At 42.4% G+C, this 12,595-nt stretch overlaps 1 protein-coding gene across 23 annotated transcripts in view; it reads right to left on the bottom strand.

Annotated features, from left to right (window-relative positions):
- Positions 1-12,595, bottom strand: part of LOC139820682 (uncharacterized) — an 83,721-nt gene that overhangs the window by 38,602 nt on the left and 32,524 nt on the right. For 19 of the 23 annotated variants that reach the window (XR_011734081.1, XR_011734082.1, XR_011734083.1 and 16 more), the window contains exons 18-20: positions 12,122-12,226; positions 1,216-1,344; positions 705-810 (exon numbers count right to left, since the gene is read on the bottom strand). Coding sequence is in view for 6 of the 23 variants with exons in the window: in XM_071791119.1 (XP_071647220.1) it covers positions 705-810; positions 1,216-1,344; positions 12,122-12,226 (340 nt within the window). In the remaining 17 variants the exon portion in view is untranslated. Of the gene's footprint in view, positions 1-704; positions 811-1,215; positions 1,345-2,321; positions 2,521-4,974; positions 5,132-7,718; positions 9,095-12,121; positions 12,227-12,595 lie in introns of those variants that run through there. The other 4 variants (XR_011734078.1, XR_011734079.1, XR_011734080.1 and 1 more) reach the window with 4 other exon arrangements.

Raw genomic sequence — 12,595 nt, 5'->3', positions numbered from 1 at the left:
TTATTTTCTTATATGCTACATCATTTATCACGATTTAAAATAGAAGGAGATAATTATTATACGATATAGCTATTATACGATAAGAATACTAAAGCCTTTAAAACCTCTGTCTCTAAAACCTTTTAAAATCGGATAAGAAGACGAAAGACGAAATTTTGTTTACAATTGAGACTAATGACGACAGTTTCCGCAGAGCAATAATAATCGTTTGAAACTTCGTATATATAAAGAGAGTTTTTGATTTTACACATGTACAAGACACTCTCCTTACTATCGAATAAATTCAAATCCGTAGATATTAAATCATCAACAACATGCGTCGAATTTTGAGCATGTCGTAATGTTATAATTTTAATATTATATACGCTCATCACGGCACACCATGCAATTATAGTTTAATCTCGCTAATTAATGCTCTTTTTATGTCTCAATTATCATTGGAAGAGAATATTTTCTTTCAGATTAAACCAGAAAAAATTATTACGATTATCGATACTTAAAAATCCTTCATATGCTATAGCTATATTGTTATAATTTAATCTAGTTTTAAAAATTATTGAAATTTTATGTTGCAGTATTTTAACGAAATTTCGAAATAGATCGCATAACCGTCACTAATGAAATTTCATCATTTTTAATGTCTTTCTTTTAATTAATAAAGTTGGAAGTGAGAAAGAAAAAAGTATATATAAAATATTACGTACCCGACATGAACAGGATGCCTGTTGATGTCTACATTGTCTGGCTTAAGATTGGCCGCGTTTGTACGTTGATAATGTTCTTTCGTAATCATCTCTGTTATGGTTGGCGCTAGAAAACACATCGCCATGCACGTTAAATTTATTTTCCGAGGATGATCTAATCTGATTAACGCGATGTGCAGAGTAATCGAATGTTTGGCTCTGCGATACGTCGCGGAATATTAAGTGCTATAGAACACATATACAGCTACTATCTCGCGTTCCTCGTGTAATCTACCAAAATAGCAAAATTATCGAATTACCAGCAGAATTGTATAAACAACAGATTAGATAGATTCGACGCGCGTATAGAATCGCTTAAAAATAATATCGCGACGGAATATTACTGATTTTCAACAGAATTACCAATAATCAACGCGAAAGACTCGAAAGCAAGCGACGACTTGACGATATTATTCTGACTGATACCTGACAAAGCGCGCGTGAGGAACGTAGCCAATATATGTTTACTTACCTCCGGAATGTCGATTATCTCTCTCGTCGTCGGTCACGTTCACGCGCATCGAGTCATCCCCCATGGACTTCATATCGTCAACAGTCATGTATCGGTACTGCTGTTGGTCGCTGAGCATTGGATCCTCACCTGCGATAAATATTAGGCTTAATAAGGTAGACGGAAAGGCGCGGATACGTTCGCGAGAGCAAACGGGAGAGTCCGAGGAAACGGATAAGACTCTCATATTCTGGAATGTCACCGAGTTTGAATGAGCTGTACGATGTGTGAAAAGATATATTCGCAGGTATAATCTCTATGAGAGTATGCGTATATGCAAGTGAGAATGTGAGTTATGTGAGCCTGCAAATAAGAAAGAAACCATTGCCAAGTACATCGTTGCAGTCAAGCTGAAGAAGCGAGATCTGTTGTATTTTGGTGTGTCTGAGTGGCACGTGGCTTGTCTAATGATTTGGAGTTTTTGCTAAATAAATCAAAATTGTGTACGATCGCCGCTGGAAGGATTTGGCTCTATTTAATTCTTGCGCGGGATAGAAACGTTATCGCGCCGGATTAAATGTACATCGGACGGTATATATGTTCTAAATTATTTCGATGGGTCCTCGAGTGTTTCAAATCGCAGACACCACTCGTTGATCCGAATGAAAAACAGAGCCGCAACGCAGTTGTAACGGTTACATTTAATCTTGCAGAAGATTCGCGTGCACAGTGTTCCTTACACTTCAACCCCTTCGTCAATCTTTAATCGTACGATAAAAATTATTGCTATGTTAAATGGTAATCTTCTCGAACAAGGTATTTGTATAACTACAATGGATCAAGTCTGTAATTTATACACACTTCGCTCTGAACATCTAACGGGACGAAAGAAAGAAATTAGGCTACGCGGTTCATAAATTTTTAAATAAAAATATGACAAAATTTCTGATTCCCAATTTTAATTATTTCCTTTAATTATGTATTTAATATTATATATTAAATGGACGTTTTTTTTAATGACATTTAATAAGCTAGATTTCGGCCAATTTTATTCAAGAAATCGGAAAGGTTTATAGATATTGCGGTGCCACGTACTAACGGCAGGGTGTCGCGAAATCACGTCATACCTTCTGTCAATTGGGGTCACGGTTGGATACATCTCACACCCAAGAGGTACGTATAAACGAGCGTAATTTGATGGGACGTCGGCTGGGACGTGTACGAACCGTATCACATTTTTCATGCGACTGAGAGCCGCGCGCCTTACGATCCCGCGTTATCAGATATTCCAAGAATGTAGGCCATGATTATCTAATGAACGGTCAGCCTACAAATTCGCCTCCCACAACGTCTCTCTGCCGTACCGTTACCATAATCACAAATTAACTTTACGCGGCTTATTGTTAGTGCCGAAAAGATCGCCGATCCAGCACCATTAACCATTCGATAATAACATTTTTTTTCTCAAGAATCATTCCGATAAACATCGTTCATCTTGGGTATCTTGTGGGAATTATTATTACTCTTGAAATAGAATTGCCTATGACTAATGCAAAAATCTTGCGAGCAAAAGGCGCTTAATTGGTGATTAACACGCACATGCGGCAGAGATTATTACAACAGCATCGATAGTATAATGTATAATAATACATAAAAAACTAACATCTTGTATATAATCAAGAATATTATACAAGAAATAATATAATTATAAAATAATAACATAATTTAAAAAATATTTAAAATATTATAAAAATATATGATAATAAAAAAAAACAAGAATGAAGACTAATAATGACACAATACAAATTCTTTTCATCAGTGGTTTAATTAACGTAGCTTTTCAAATTCAAGTGGTCCAGATTTTGTATCATTGTTTTTCGGCGGAATGCAACGAATTTGACGGGAATATCTTTGGCACGCCGACGTCCGCGCTCTCCGTAGACATTCCTGATCTACATTTCACGACGATTTCGGCGCAGTTCTAGGAAAATCTGGCCCAGCTCTGCCGTTACCCCATTCCCTTATGGTTCGCCCATGAAGCGACGTCATGAGCTATCCGCGGAACTCGTGATATTGCCCGTTAATAATCTAAAATTAATGTAAACATTCGAAACGGTGGACGGACGACGATACCGTGCGCCGCGCCGCCGTAGGAAACTGTAACGTAGAAGCGCTAATTTTAACGATGTTCAAGGCCACGGTGGCTGAAGAGCCGCGGCGATTTCGCTCATCTCCTTCCCTCTCTCGTTCTCTTTTTCTCTCTTTCTTTCTTGAAAAGCCGGCCCGCTTCTATCTACGCGCGACCTCATAGGCAGCGACCTATATCTTTCCGCTGCGAACTACGCCAGCGAAATGGCAAGCTACACAATAATCACGTCGAATCTCGTTGAGTGCAGTTAAAATGTTGACGCGCGACGTCATGCACGAGAATAGTGCTAATCGCAATCAAAGAAAGAGAGAAGGAGACACCGCGCTCGTTTTAAGCGCGGCGACTAATCGGATCGGAGCGCGCCGCGCCGCCCCGCGCCGCGCCGCTCGTAAAACCGTCCGATGAAAGATTCAAGGGTGCGCGTTCAGGGCCGAGGGAAGTCAAGGCGTGCCGGAAAAACCTTCCCCTTCGATCGCGTAATACCGACCTTTCGAATCACGCGATGTAATCGTAACTGTCGCGAAATCACGTCGTTCCGACGACGCGCGACGTACCTATGTTTCAACGATCGTGTCAGTTTTGCTCGCTAAAATTCGCGGACGACATTCGCGACGCGGAGGATACACGAGACTAATTTTTTTCGCAACGTCTTCTCCGTTGGATTCGTTTATCGATCTGTCGTTTATCGCTTGCACGTAATCCGCGCGTATCGCCGAAGACGGCAGCATTACGCAAAAAATGAGTGAACTTTGGAGATTTTGCGAAATAAGTCACCGTATCAGAATTCGGTCCAGACTGGTCCAGACTTAATTCGATTGACTTTACGTAACTGATCCTTAATCGGATAAGAATCTCCCAAACAGCACACAATTGTGCTATTTAGGTTGCTGCTTCAGTTTTCTTCGCGCCGCGGCGCCGTCCGAGAAACAAGAATCGAGAGAAAAATGCGGAAGCAATTAGATCTTACGCAATACACCAGGCGCAATATCGTTTTCACGTCACGGAATTCTATCTATCTATCACGGGATTTAACGGAGCGTTTGTTAACGCCGCGAGGCCATTAACGGGATGATATTTCCTCGACGGGCGGCGGGATGTTTGTTATTCGTTCACCAGTTCGGCCGACCCAGTTACTCGCCGCGCGGGCAAAACGGCAATTAACCCGGCTACGATACGCGACTTTATCGCGGTCGTATATCCCAGCCGCGTGCGTAGACGCTAAAAATATTTCGCTGGAAGAGCCGAAAGTCGAGGGCGTCCGTCGAATCGCGGATGTGCTCCTCTTCCGCCGCGAGTTCCGGCGCCCTTGATCGAGCGCGCCGTCGTCGTCGTCGTCGTCGTCGCGCGCGATACCATCATGACCATCATTCACACCCCTCTGCGTCATTGACGGGGGAGAGGAGGGCTTCGTCCGCTTCATTGTCGCGTCCGCGCGCGTAGAAACAGTAGCCGTATCGTAACAGTAGTAGCGTATCACCGGGTCACGTTCCTCGGTCCGCTCTATTAAACGCGACGACGCTCTCGGCCTCCTCGAGCGCGGCCGGAATCACGTTCCACGGCGCCCGTATTTGGCGTCCGTATTCGGGTCTTCCGGCGTCCGGGCGGCGGGAAGACGATACGTGCGATCGTACCTGATCCCGTTGCGCGATAACGATGCACGTCCGCTCTTTTCCTCTCTCTCTCTCTTTCCCGCGGCTTCTCTGTTCACGAGCGGACGGACGGACGATGCGTTTTCCGCGGACGCAACGCGTGGCACTGAACGCGCGGCGCGAAGCAGCGAAACGCGCGCTGCATGCGAATAATGTTTTTATCCGAGTACCGCGAGTCTGGCGATACCTCGCGATACGAAGCCGAGTCTTCGTGGCCGCTTGGCGCGTCCGTTCATTCGTTCGTTCGTCTGCCTGCTCGTTCGCGGCGATCGTGCGAATCGAACGCAAGTCCACCCGGCCTCGGGACAAGCTGGTATTAGGAGAGACGATGAAGGTCTCATCTGCAGATTAATTTGCATTATCCACGCGACAACAAACACGAATTCGAATGGAGAACGCGAGATCGTCATCCACACGCGAGCGTTATAGCTATTAAGGAAAATGCAAACGTATATAATCTATTACAAACAACGCGCATCGAGCGTTGAGCATTAATTAGCGCCGCGAATAATATTCTCGTGTCGGAAAAAAATTCCTGTTTTTCTCTTGCAACCATAAAATTATTTCGCATTTAAATGTTAAATGCCTCTGTACCTCGTGTATCACGCAGAAATACGCGGGAATCCGAACAACAGTGCCATTCAGTGCTAAATGCGCGCGCGGAGCGTCCCTCAAAATCAGGGACGATTCTGCAGTTTGCGGTGCTCTACAAAATTACGACACAAAATTGCAGTCGGTTGTATTCAAGTACGATTCAACGTCAATTGACGTTCAAATAAATTAATAAGCTAAAAGTTTATTGCATGAGGAGTTCCCATTTTGAAATCTCTGGAGCTCCGCTTCCGTTAATTTCTTTTACTTTTATTTTTGCTTGATTAAAAAAAGATTTGTTTTCATTTTTCATCTCCAACTCAGAATCAACGTAAATAACTACTCGATTCTTTTTTCCTAGATCAATTCGCAAACATTTCCGCGTGACGACAGAAGAATCAAAGCAAATCTCGAGATCGAGCTTACCGCTCGATATTTGCATATGCACCATATGTCCGAGGATATCCGTTAACTTCTCGTCCACCACGCGATCACGACGCGCTCCCGATTGTGGACAACGGGCCACAGAGCACGGGCGTTTAGCTTTCATTAACGCTTCCGAGCTTGCGAAAACACGGTCGCGTGGCGCGACACGGCGTGGTCTGTTATCTCTTTGTAAGCACCGATTATCACGTAGTAACACCGGCGTTGGTAAATACACAACGGCGAGTGACACGTGACGGTTAACGTGTTGAACATGTTTCCTCCACTAGGATGAGAATGTTTTTGAGATATTTTGGGATGTATCGAGAGAGACGAGCATTTTAAGACTTTTAATTATCTCTGTTCGACTCATCCTGGATTTTTCGTCGTATTGAAATATTTACGTACTACAATTCGTACATTTTTGCATTGCTACTTAAATGTAGATAGTTGTTTATAGAAATAAATTATTATTGTTTGTATAAAGATAAAAAAATTCTGTTTTTTTGTAAAGTGGAGTTTTGGAAACCTAGTTTATTCTCATAAACTGAGAAGAGTTCTACATAATAAGATTATTTAACAAAAAATAACATAATAAGAAAAACTTCTTTCGAGCTAATAATTTAGTGCAGACCAGAAATTATAAATGCAATGAAAAAAATGTATCGCGTAAAGTGTATCGGAAAATTAAATCGGTTTAATTACCTCGAGATTAATAGTATCTTGAGAGCTGATGACGTAAAACTTGATGATGTAAAATTCTAGACTTAACAAGTTAGATAATGTTTAATTGCAAGAATGCGTTATGCCGTATGAACAAAGACCCGTGGGAAGTCAGCATTTAACGTTCGTTAACGTACTTAAAACGTACTAAAACGTTATGAAAATAGAGTCGCGTGGCACGATACACGTTATCATTTTGCAAACACTAGTTATCGGAAAAAAACTTAACAAAACCAGCCTTTTTGCATAGAAATTTTTTGCATTACTTTTTGCATCGCGATTGCGCCAATTTTCAATTTGTGAGATGACTACATAGCTAATTGTAAGTCGCTAATTAACAGAAGCTGCGTAAGCGAACTCAAAAACTTAAAACCTCCTTTTTCGATAGGTTACCGCGTCCAGGTTTGTTTATACTTTCTATTAATATTTATAATTTTGCTGCTGCAAATTCATACTTTCTCCAAAATAAATTGATTTAAAAAAAGTTAAAAGTATTTTTTTTCACATCTTTTGTACGAAACATAGTATCATAGAAACTTTCCAAGATCTAATTGGGACCTAGTTCAATTTGCCACAAAAAATTCATAAATCCTAATTAAAAAACTTATAAAAAATCAGAAATAGGCATAACGCGATCCTAGGGGAATCCAAACAGATCCCACTTGCTCTTTCCGACGTTTTTAAAAGCATTTTCAGATTTTACTTTGTCATCGGTAATAAATATCCAAATATCGTTACAAGAATAGCGTTAGTATTATTACAAGATTATTACACAAGGCTCTACATTACGATCAGTCAGATTCCCGGTATAAGGAAATAGCGGCGTTTCATCCTGTCAAAGGAGAGAAAAATTCGCGTTGGTCTGTTTCGCGATTTCCGCTCGCTCGCGTGAGCGATCAGATCTCGGGAGGGTCGTGATTCGAACGTTACAGACGGACGGCTGCGGTGGCATAAGCGGTGGTATAACGCAACAGATGTACGATATTTACATAATACGTCACTGTTCCTGCTGCCACACCCGCACGAACAGCCGCACGTGAATCTCTTTTTCTTCGCTCGTCCCTTGGCCATGTTCGCCGATGCGTTTTTCCCTTCTCTCTCTTTCTCTCACGCATAGAATTCGCTCTGCCGAATCTCCCTCTTGGAGGTAGCGTTCCGTATCCTCTCGAGCGTCGTTAGCGCACTGATGCACTATCGCGACGCGCCGTCCGGATAGCTCGTCCGGAACTTCGCGCGCAACGCGTGCTCTCGATATACAGGTGGCATGGAACGAATAGCGGCCTCCGATATATTTTTACGACGAGATTTTTTACCGCGCACCGACGAATTGCAGGACGATTCGGCAACGTGTTCGCGTTATCGGCGTTCTCCTCTCTCTTTTCGTTTTTCGGGAAATCGGTCGACGCGTCCTCGACTCCTTCGCTCCTTATCGGCACCGACGGCTGATCGGCCGTGCGGCTTATCAGCTCGCAGGCCGTGGCCTCACTTTGAATATCGCACAGTGGCACACGGTCGATGGAGCGGCCGGTGGCCGGCGGCTAAGCATCCACTCGATTAGATTCAATTCGTTTAATTGCGTTAAGCACACGGGCGCGTTGAATACTTCCTTTATTTTCGCGGCGCGGCGGTGGCGGTGGCGTCGGTCGACGGGGGGTCAGGAACAGCGACTGCTCGAGCGGGGAAGATTGATACAGGTTCGACTGGCTCTCGTTAGGAACGTGACCTCATTCCGTGAATCACCAATTTTATAATAGTAACTGCCTTTGAGCTTTTCCCGCCACTTTATGTACTCCGCCGGCCCCGCGGCGCCTTTCTTCGCGCCGCGCCGCGCCGTGGCGAGAAGAATCGATGAGGGAAGCGTATTTCACTAGCGATTTGCGTAATAGTGGCGCCAATTAGTTGATAAAGCCAATTTGTAGCGTATCGCGACGACGTTATGTCGAAGTTCACCGTGCAAGAAAAAAGATAAAGGCTCTCGTTTGCGTGAGCGCGAGATAATCGATGGAATTATACTTGTCGTTCGTCACGACCGTTCTTTTTCGTCCGCGATGTAAGTTAATCAATCGTACGAATTTAATTGCGATAATCATAGATGACAGCTTTTGTAACTCGAGCAATTAGCGAAGATGAAATTTCGGGGGGAAATAACCCGTTTTTCCTGCGGACCGAATCCCTTGGCGATTCCTCAAGTTCGCCGGTATTATTTTCAGCCGATTGACGATCGACCCCGTTCAAAATACGCTCGACGGACGCGATATCGTTCACGCGCGGCAAGTATGTACACGCGGCGAGCGTGGACGTCATCGACGCGTGCGTGAGTGCGTTACAATTCGCACGTTTTATTTTCTTCTTCACTGTTCCTCCTCTCAATCGACGGCCGCCGCGCGCGTGTATAAACGTTATATAAATACGAGATTATTTCGGTCCGGGATCCGTGTGTTTGGCGGTACGCCAAGGCGGCAGGGGTTGGACTGACTGCACTAATAACGCGGCTGCGACACGCACGCTGGCGATTGCATAACAGGTAGCCGAAGTGGAGGGCGGTACCGCGATGGTAGGTACAACAACTACAACTACGACGACGACGATGACGATGACGACGATGTGAACGACGTGAACGACGTCGAAGCGCGCTTCGGTCGGCTGATATAACGATCGCGCAACTCATTATGTAAATTGCATTAACGGTAACTGCACGCCCTATTCCCCGTTGCCTTTTTATTACGTAGGTAAAGTTGCGTCTACCAAGGAGACCAGATCCCCCGCTCTGCAGAGTTAAATTCGTGTGCCTCTCTACTTCCGAAGCGAGCGATTTGGTGCGCGGGTTCGCTTTTGACATTTTTGACACGTGCAAGTGCGTATTCGGAAAGCTAGGAAATCCTAGGAATAATCAATTAAATTCAGCAAATCTCGTGTGAATAAATGCAAAAAAAGATAAAAATGTTCGTGTTAAATCGCGTGGTATCCACATGGAAAACTTTCTGGGATCCAGTCCGATTACTCCAAAAGATCATGGATTTTAGTCGATTCTGATTCTCTATATTTGCATATAGAGACGAGTAATTTTTTAATTTTACCGAGAGAAACGCTTTTGAGCCTTGTACTCCAAGTGTCTGTCTATAAACATTGACGTTGCACAGAGTCCGCATGTTTTACTATTCATTATCTCAATGACGTCTTTTATGATTTTTTTTTACGGCAGCGGATGTGCTCCGTTACACGTTAACTAGCATTCTTTGACGTATTTCTGCAATAAATAAGAGCCAAGAGTGGTCGCTTCGGTTCTTTCGTTGTTTGTTGAACGAAGCTGCCGCCGCGCGCGCGCGGTAACGAAAGAATGCCAACCATTTATTATGCACGGGATAATGATAACGATCATACGCAGTGATACGCATATTACTTTTTATTAGTTACAAGATCACGTTGATTGCGTCGGGAACGCGACACAACTGAAACCACATATAACGCGTCGGTGTCTACACGATCGTGAAGTATTCCATGAAAAGATTACGTAACAATGTCAGAACTACATTACAGATATCCTGATTGTGTCAGAAATTTAAGATTATTTGCGTTTAAATCCGACCTTGTCTAGAGAATGAACTTTAAAAATATACCTATAAATATAGTGCACTAGGTGCGTTTTAAACTCCTGATGTATTACGATGATATCGTTACGATCGACTGAATCACTATGCAAGAAGTTCCTTAGATTTTACATTAAAATAGTAAAATATAATTGTACATATTATCAATAACGCTCTCTCTTATAGTAAAACATAATTATATTAAATAAAGCCTTCGTCTTAATAAAGCGTTTCCAAATTACATGGAAGAGAAACGTAATTAAAAATTGTGATGTAACTTGGGTGTTTCGAATATAATTGCGCTTGCAGGGTGTAATTTAGTGTATCGTCGAACTGCTAGCATAAAAAAAAGACTCGCGGGGGGAGAGAAAGAGAGGGATGGTGGGAAGACGAACGCGAAAATAATAAATGTGTGACAGAAATAGCGGGCGAGGAATAGTTGTGTCTGTGCGTGTCTCTGTATGCAGATCTGATGTATGAAGGTTCGATCAAGTCGAAATGTACTCGTGAAAGAGTGGAGCGTGATCCGAGATGCGGATGTACAAACGCTGCCGGCGAAATAATAACGATGACGATGATCGATGCTACTCCCGGTGGTACTACGTCGTATATGCCGCTACGTCACGATGCTCTAATCGTCAAAAATAACGAAGCAGCTGCTCCCACATAGAAAACGTTCTGAGATCTAATTGGGACTCGATCCGATTTCCTAAAAGAATCTTGGACCCTGCCTGGGAAATCTGTGAAGATTCAGATCAGAAGCGCAATATTTTGCGATCTTAAATTAAATTAAAAAAAAAAGTATGAAAGAAGATCCCACTTGCTTCTCCCGGAGTTCCTCTAGAACTTTTTCTGATTTTTATTTGGTCGTCAGCAATAAATGTTCAAATGATATAGTATTATTACAAGACGGTTCAGTTTTTCAAATTAAGTGAATTATTTATGAAGAGAATTCCGAACAGAAATGAAGTGTTCGCGCGAGCTAAAAAGACGAAATATATATAGAAAATACAAAAATCTCTTGCGACTCATAAATATGTAAAATATTCAAATTGTTCTCAAATATAAAAATTTATTCTACGAAATAAAACAAAGATGCAATGTATTATGTTTATTCTTGGAAAAATTTAAGAAAGAACATTTATCTTAGCTTTATTACAGTAATAAAAATGATTTAGAACTATTACTTCTTCTGCTGATTATTTATGAAAAATACAATAATTTTCTATGACATTAATTTTATATAAGTTTGTCTAGCTGTTCATAACTTTTAATCAAACAGACTAGAATTTTTTATAACTAGTACTACTTGAAGTAATAATAATAAAAAATTAAATATCGCGCGATAGGTAACTCTTATGGTCGTTTTTATTGAATTCGATACATTGTATAAAAATGGTGCCATAAAAATATACCGATTTTATACCGTGAAAAAAAGACGCGAATCTTCACGTTGTTTCTGTTGCGATTCTAGATAGAAAACCTCCGTATTTGGGATGACAATTCCCCAATTGATATCGCAAAACCGCAATAGCTCGACATACCAATTTGGATCGTATTCGTGCAGGCGTTCTGATCGGAATCTATACCTAGGAAGATTTTTGGAAATTTCTATGCGGGATGTCGCGGCAAGAGAACGACAATTAACAATGACATATATCATTTCGCGATCACGTCGTTCTGCGACAGTGCTAGCGTGGTACATACAATGTATAATCTACGCATATTTGCCGCGATTGCGTTCCGCGTTGGAACGCGTGAAGACAGAGAGAGAGTGTAACAGAAACAGAGTACAGACAACTTACGGGTATAGGTCATTTGGCCCTGGTAGTAAGAAGGAAGATACACGTGTTGCGCGTGCGGAGGCTGCCCGTACACATTCATGGCTGCCGTGCCGATTTCATCACCACCTACATACATCGTACACGCCGTCGAGGTAAGGTCATGGTTTCATCAGAACGCTAATTTCGCACCATATACACTGTTTGTTTTTTCTCTTTTCTCTAAGTTTCGCTCTCTATCACTGGGTTGTTAAAAAAAAAAAAACTAACGCCGAAGCTACTATATATACGCAGGAGTCGGGAACGAGATGCGCGCGTGGCGCGGGTTCCGGCTTGTTCAATAAGCATACCGAGTATCGCTAATGTAAGTTACGAACCGAACTATGAACTACATCCTCTGTTCTTTGGGCGCACAAGTACGTCTTTCTACGCGCTCGACTACAGATAATTCTGAGATGGGAGCGAGGATATTTAAATGTCCCTACTGTCGGAAATAAA

Source organism: Temnothorax longispinosus, chromosome 10 (genome assembly GCF_030848805.1).
Source record: "Temnothorax longispinosus isolate EJ_2023e chromosome 10, Tlon_JGU_v1, whole genome shotgun sequence".
Lineage (NCBI taxonomy): Eukaryota > Metazoa > Arthropoda > Insecta > Hymenoptera > Formicidae > Temnothorax > Temnothorax longispinosus.
Note: the sequence above shows the minus strand (reverse complement) of the source record. Positions and strands in the feature narration are given on the sequence as shown.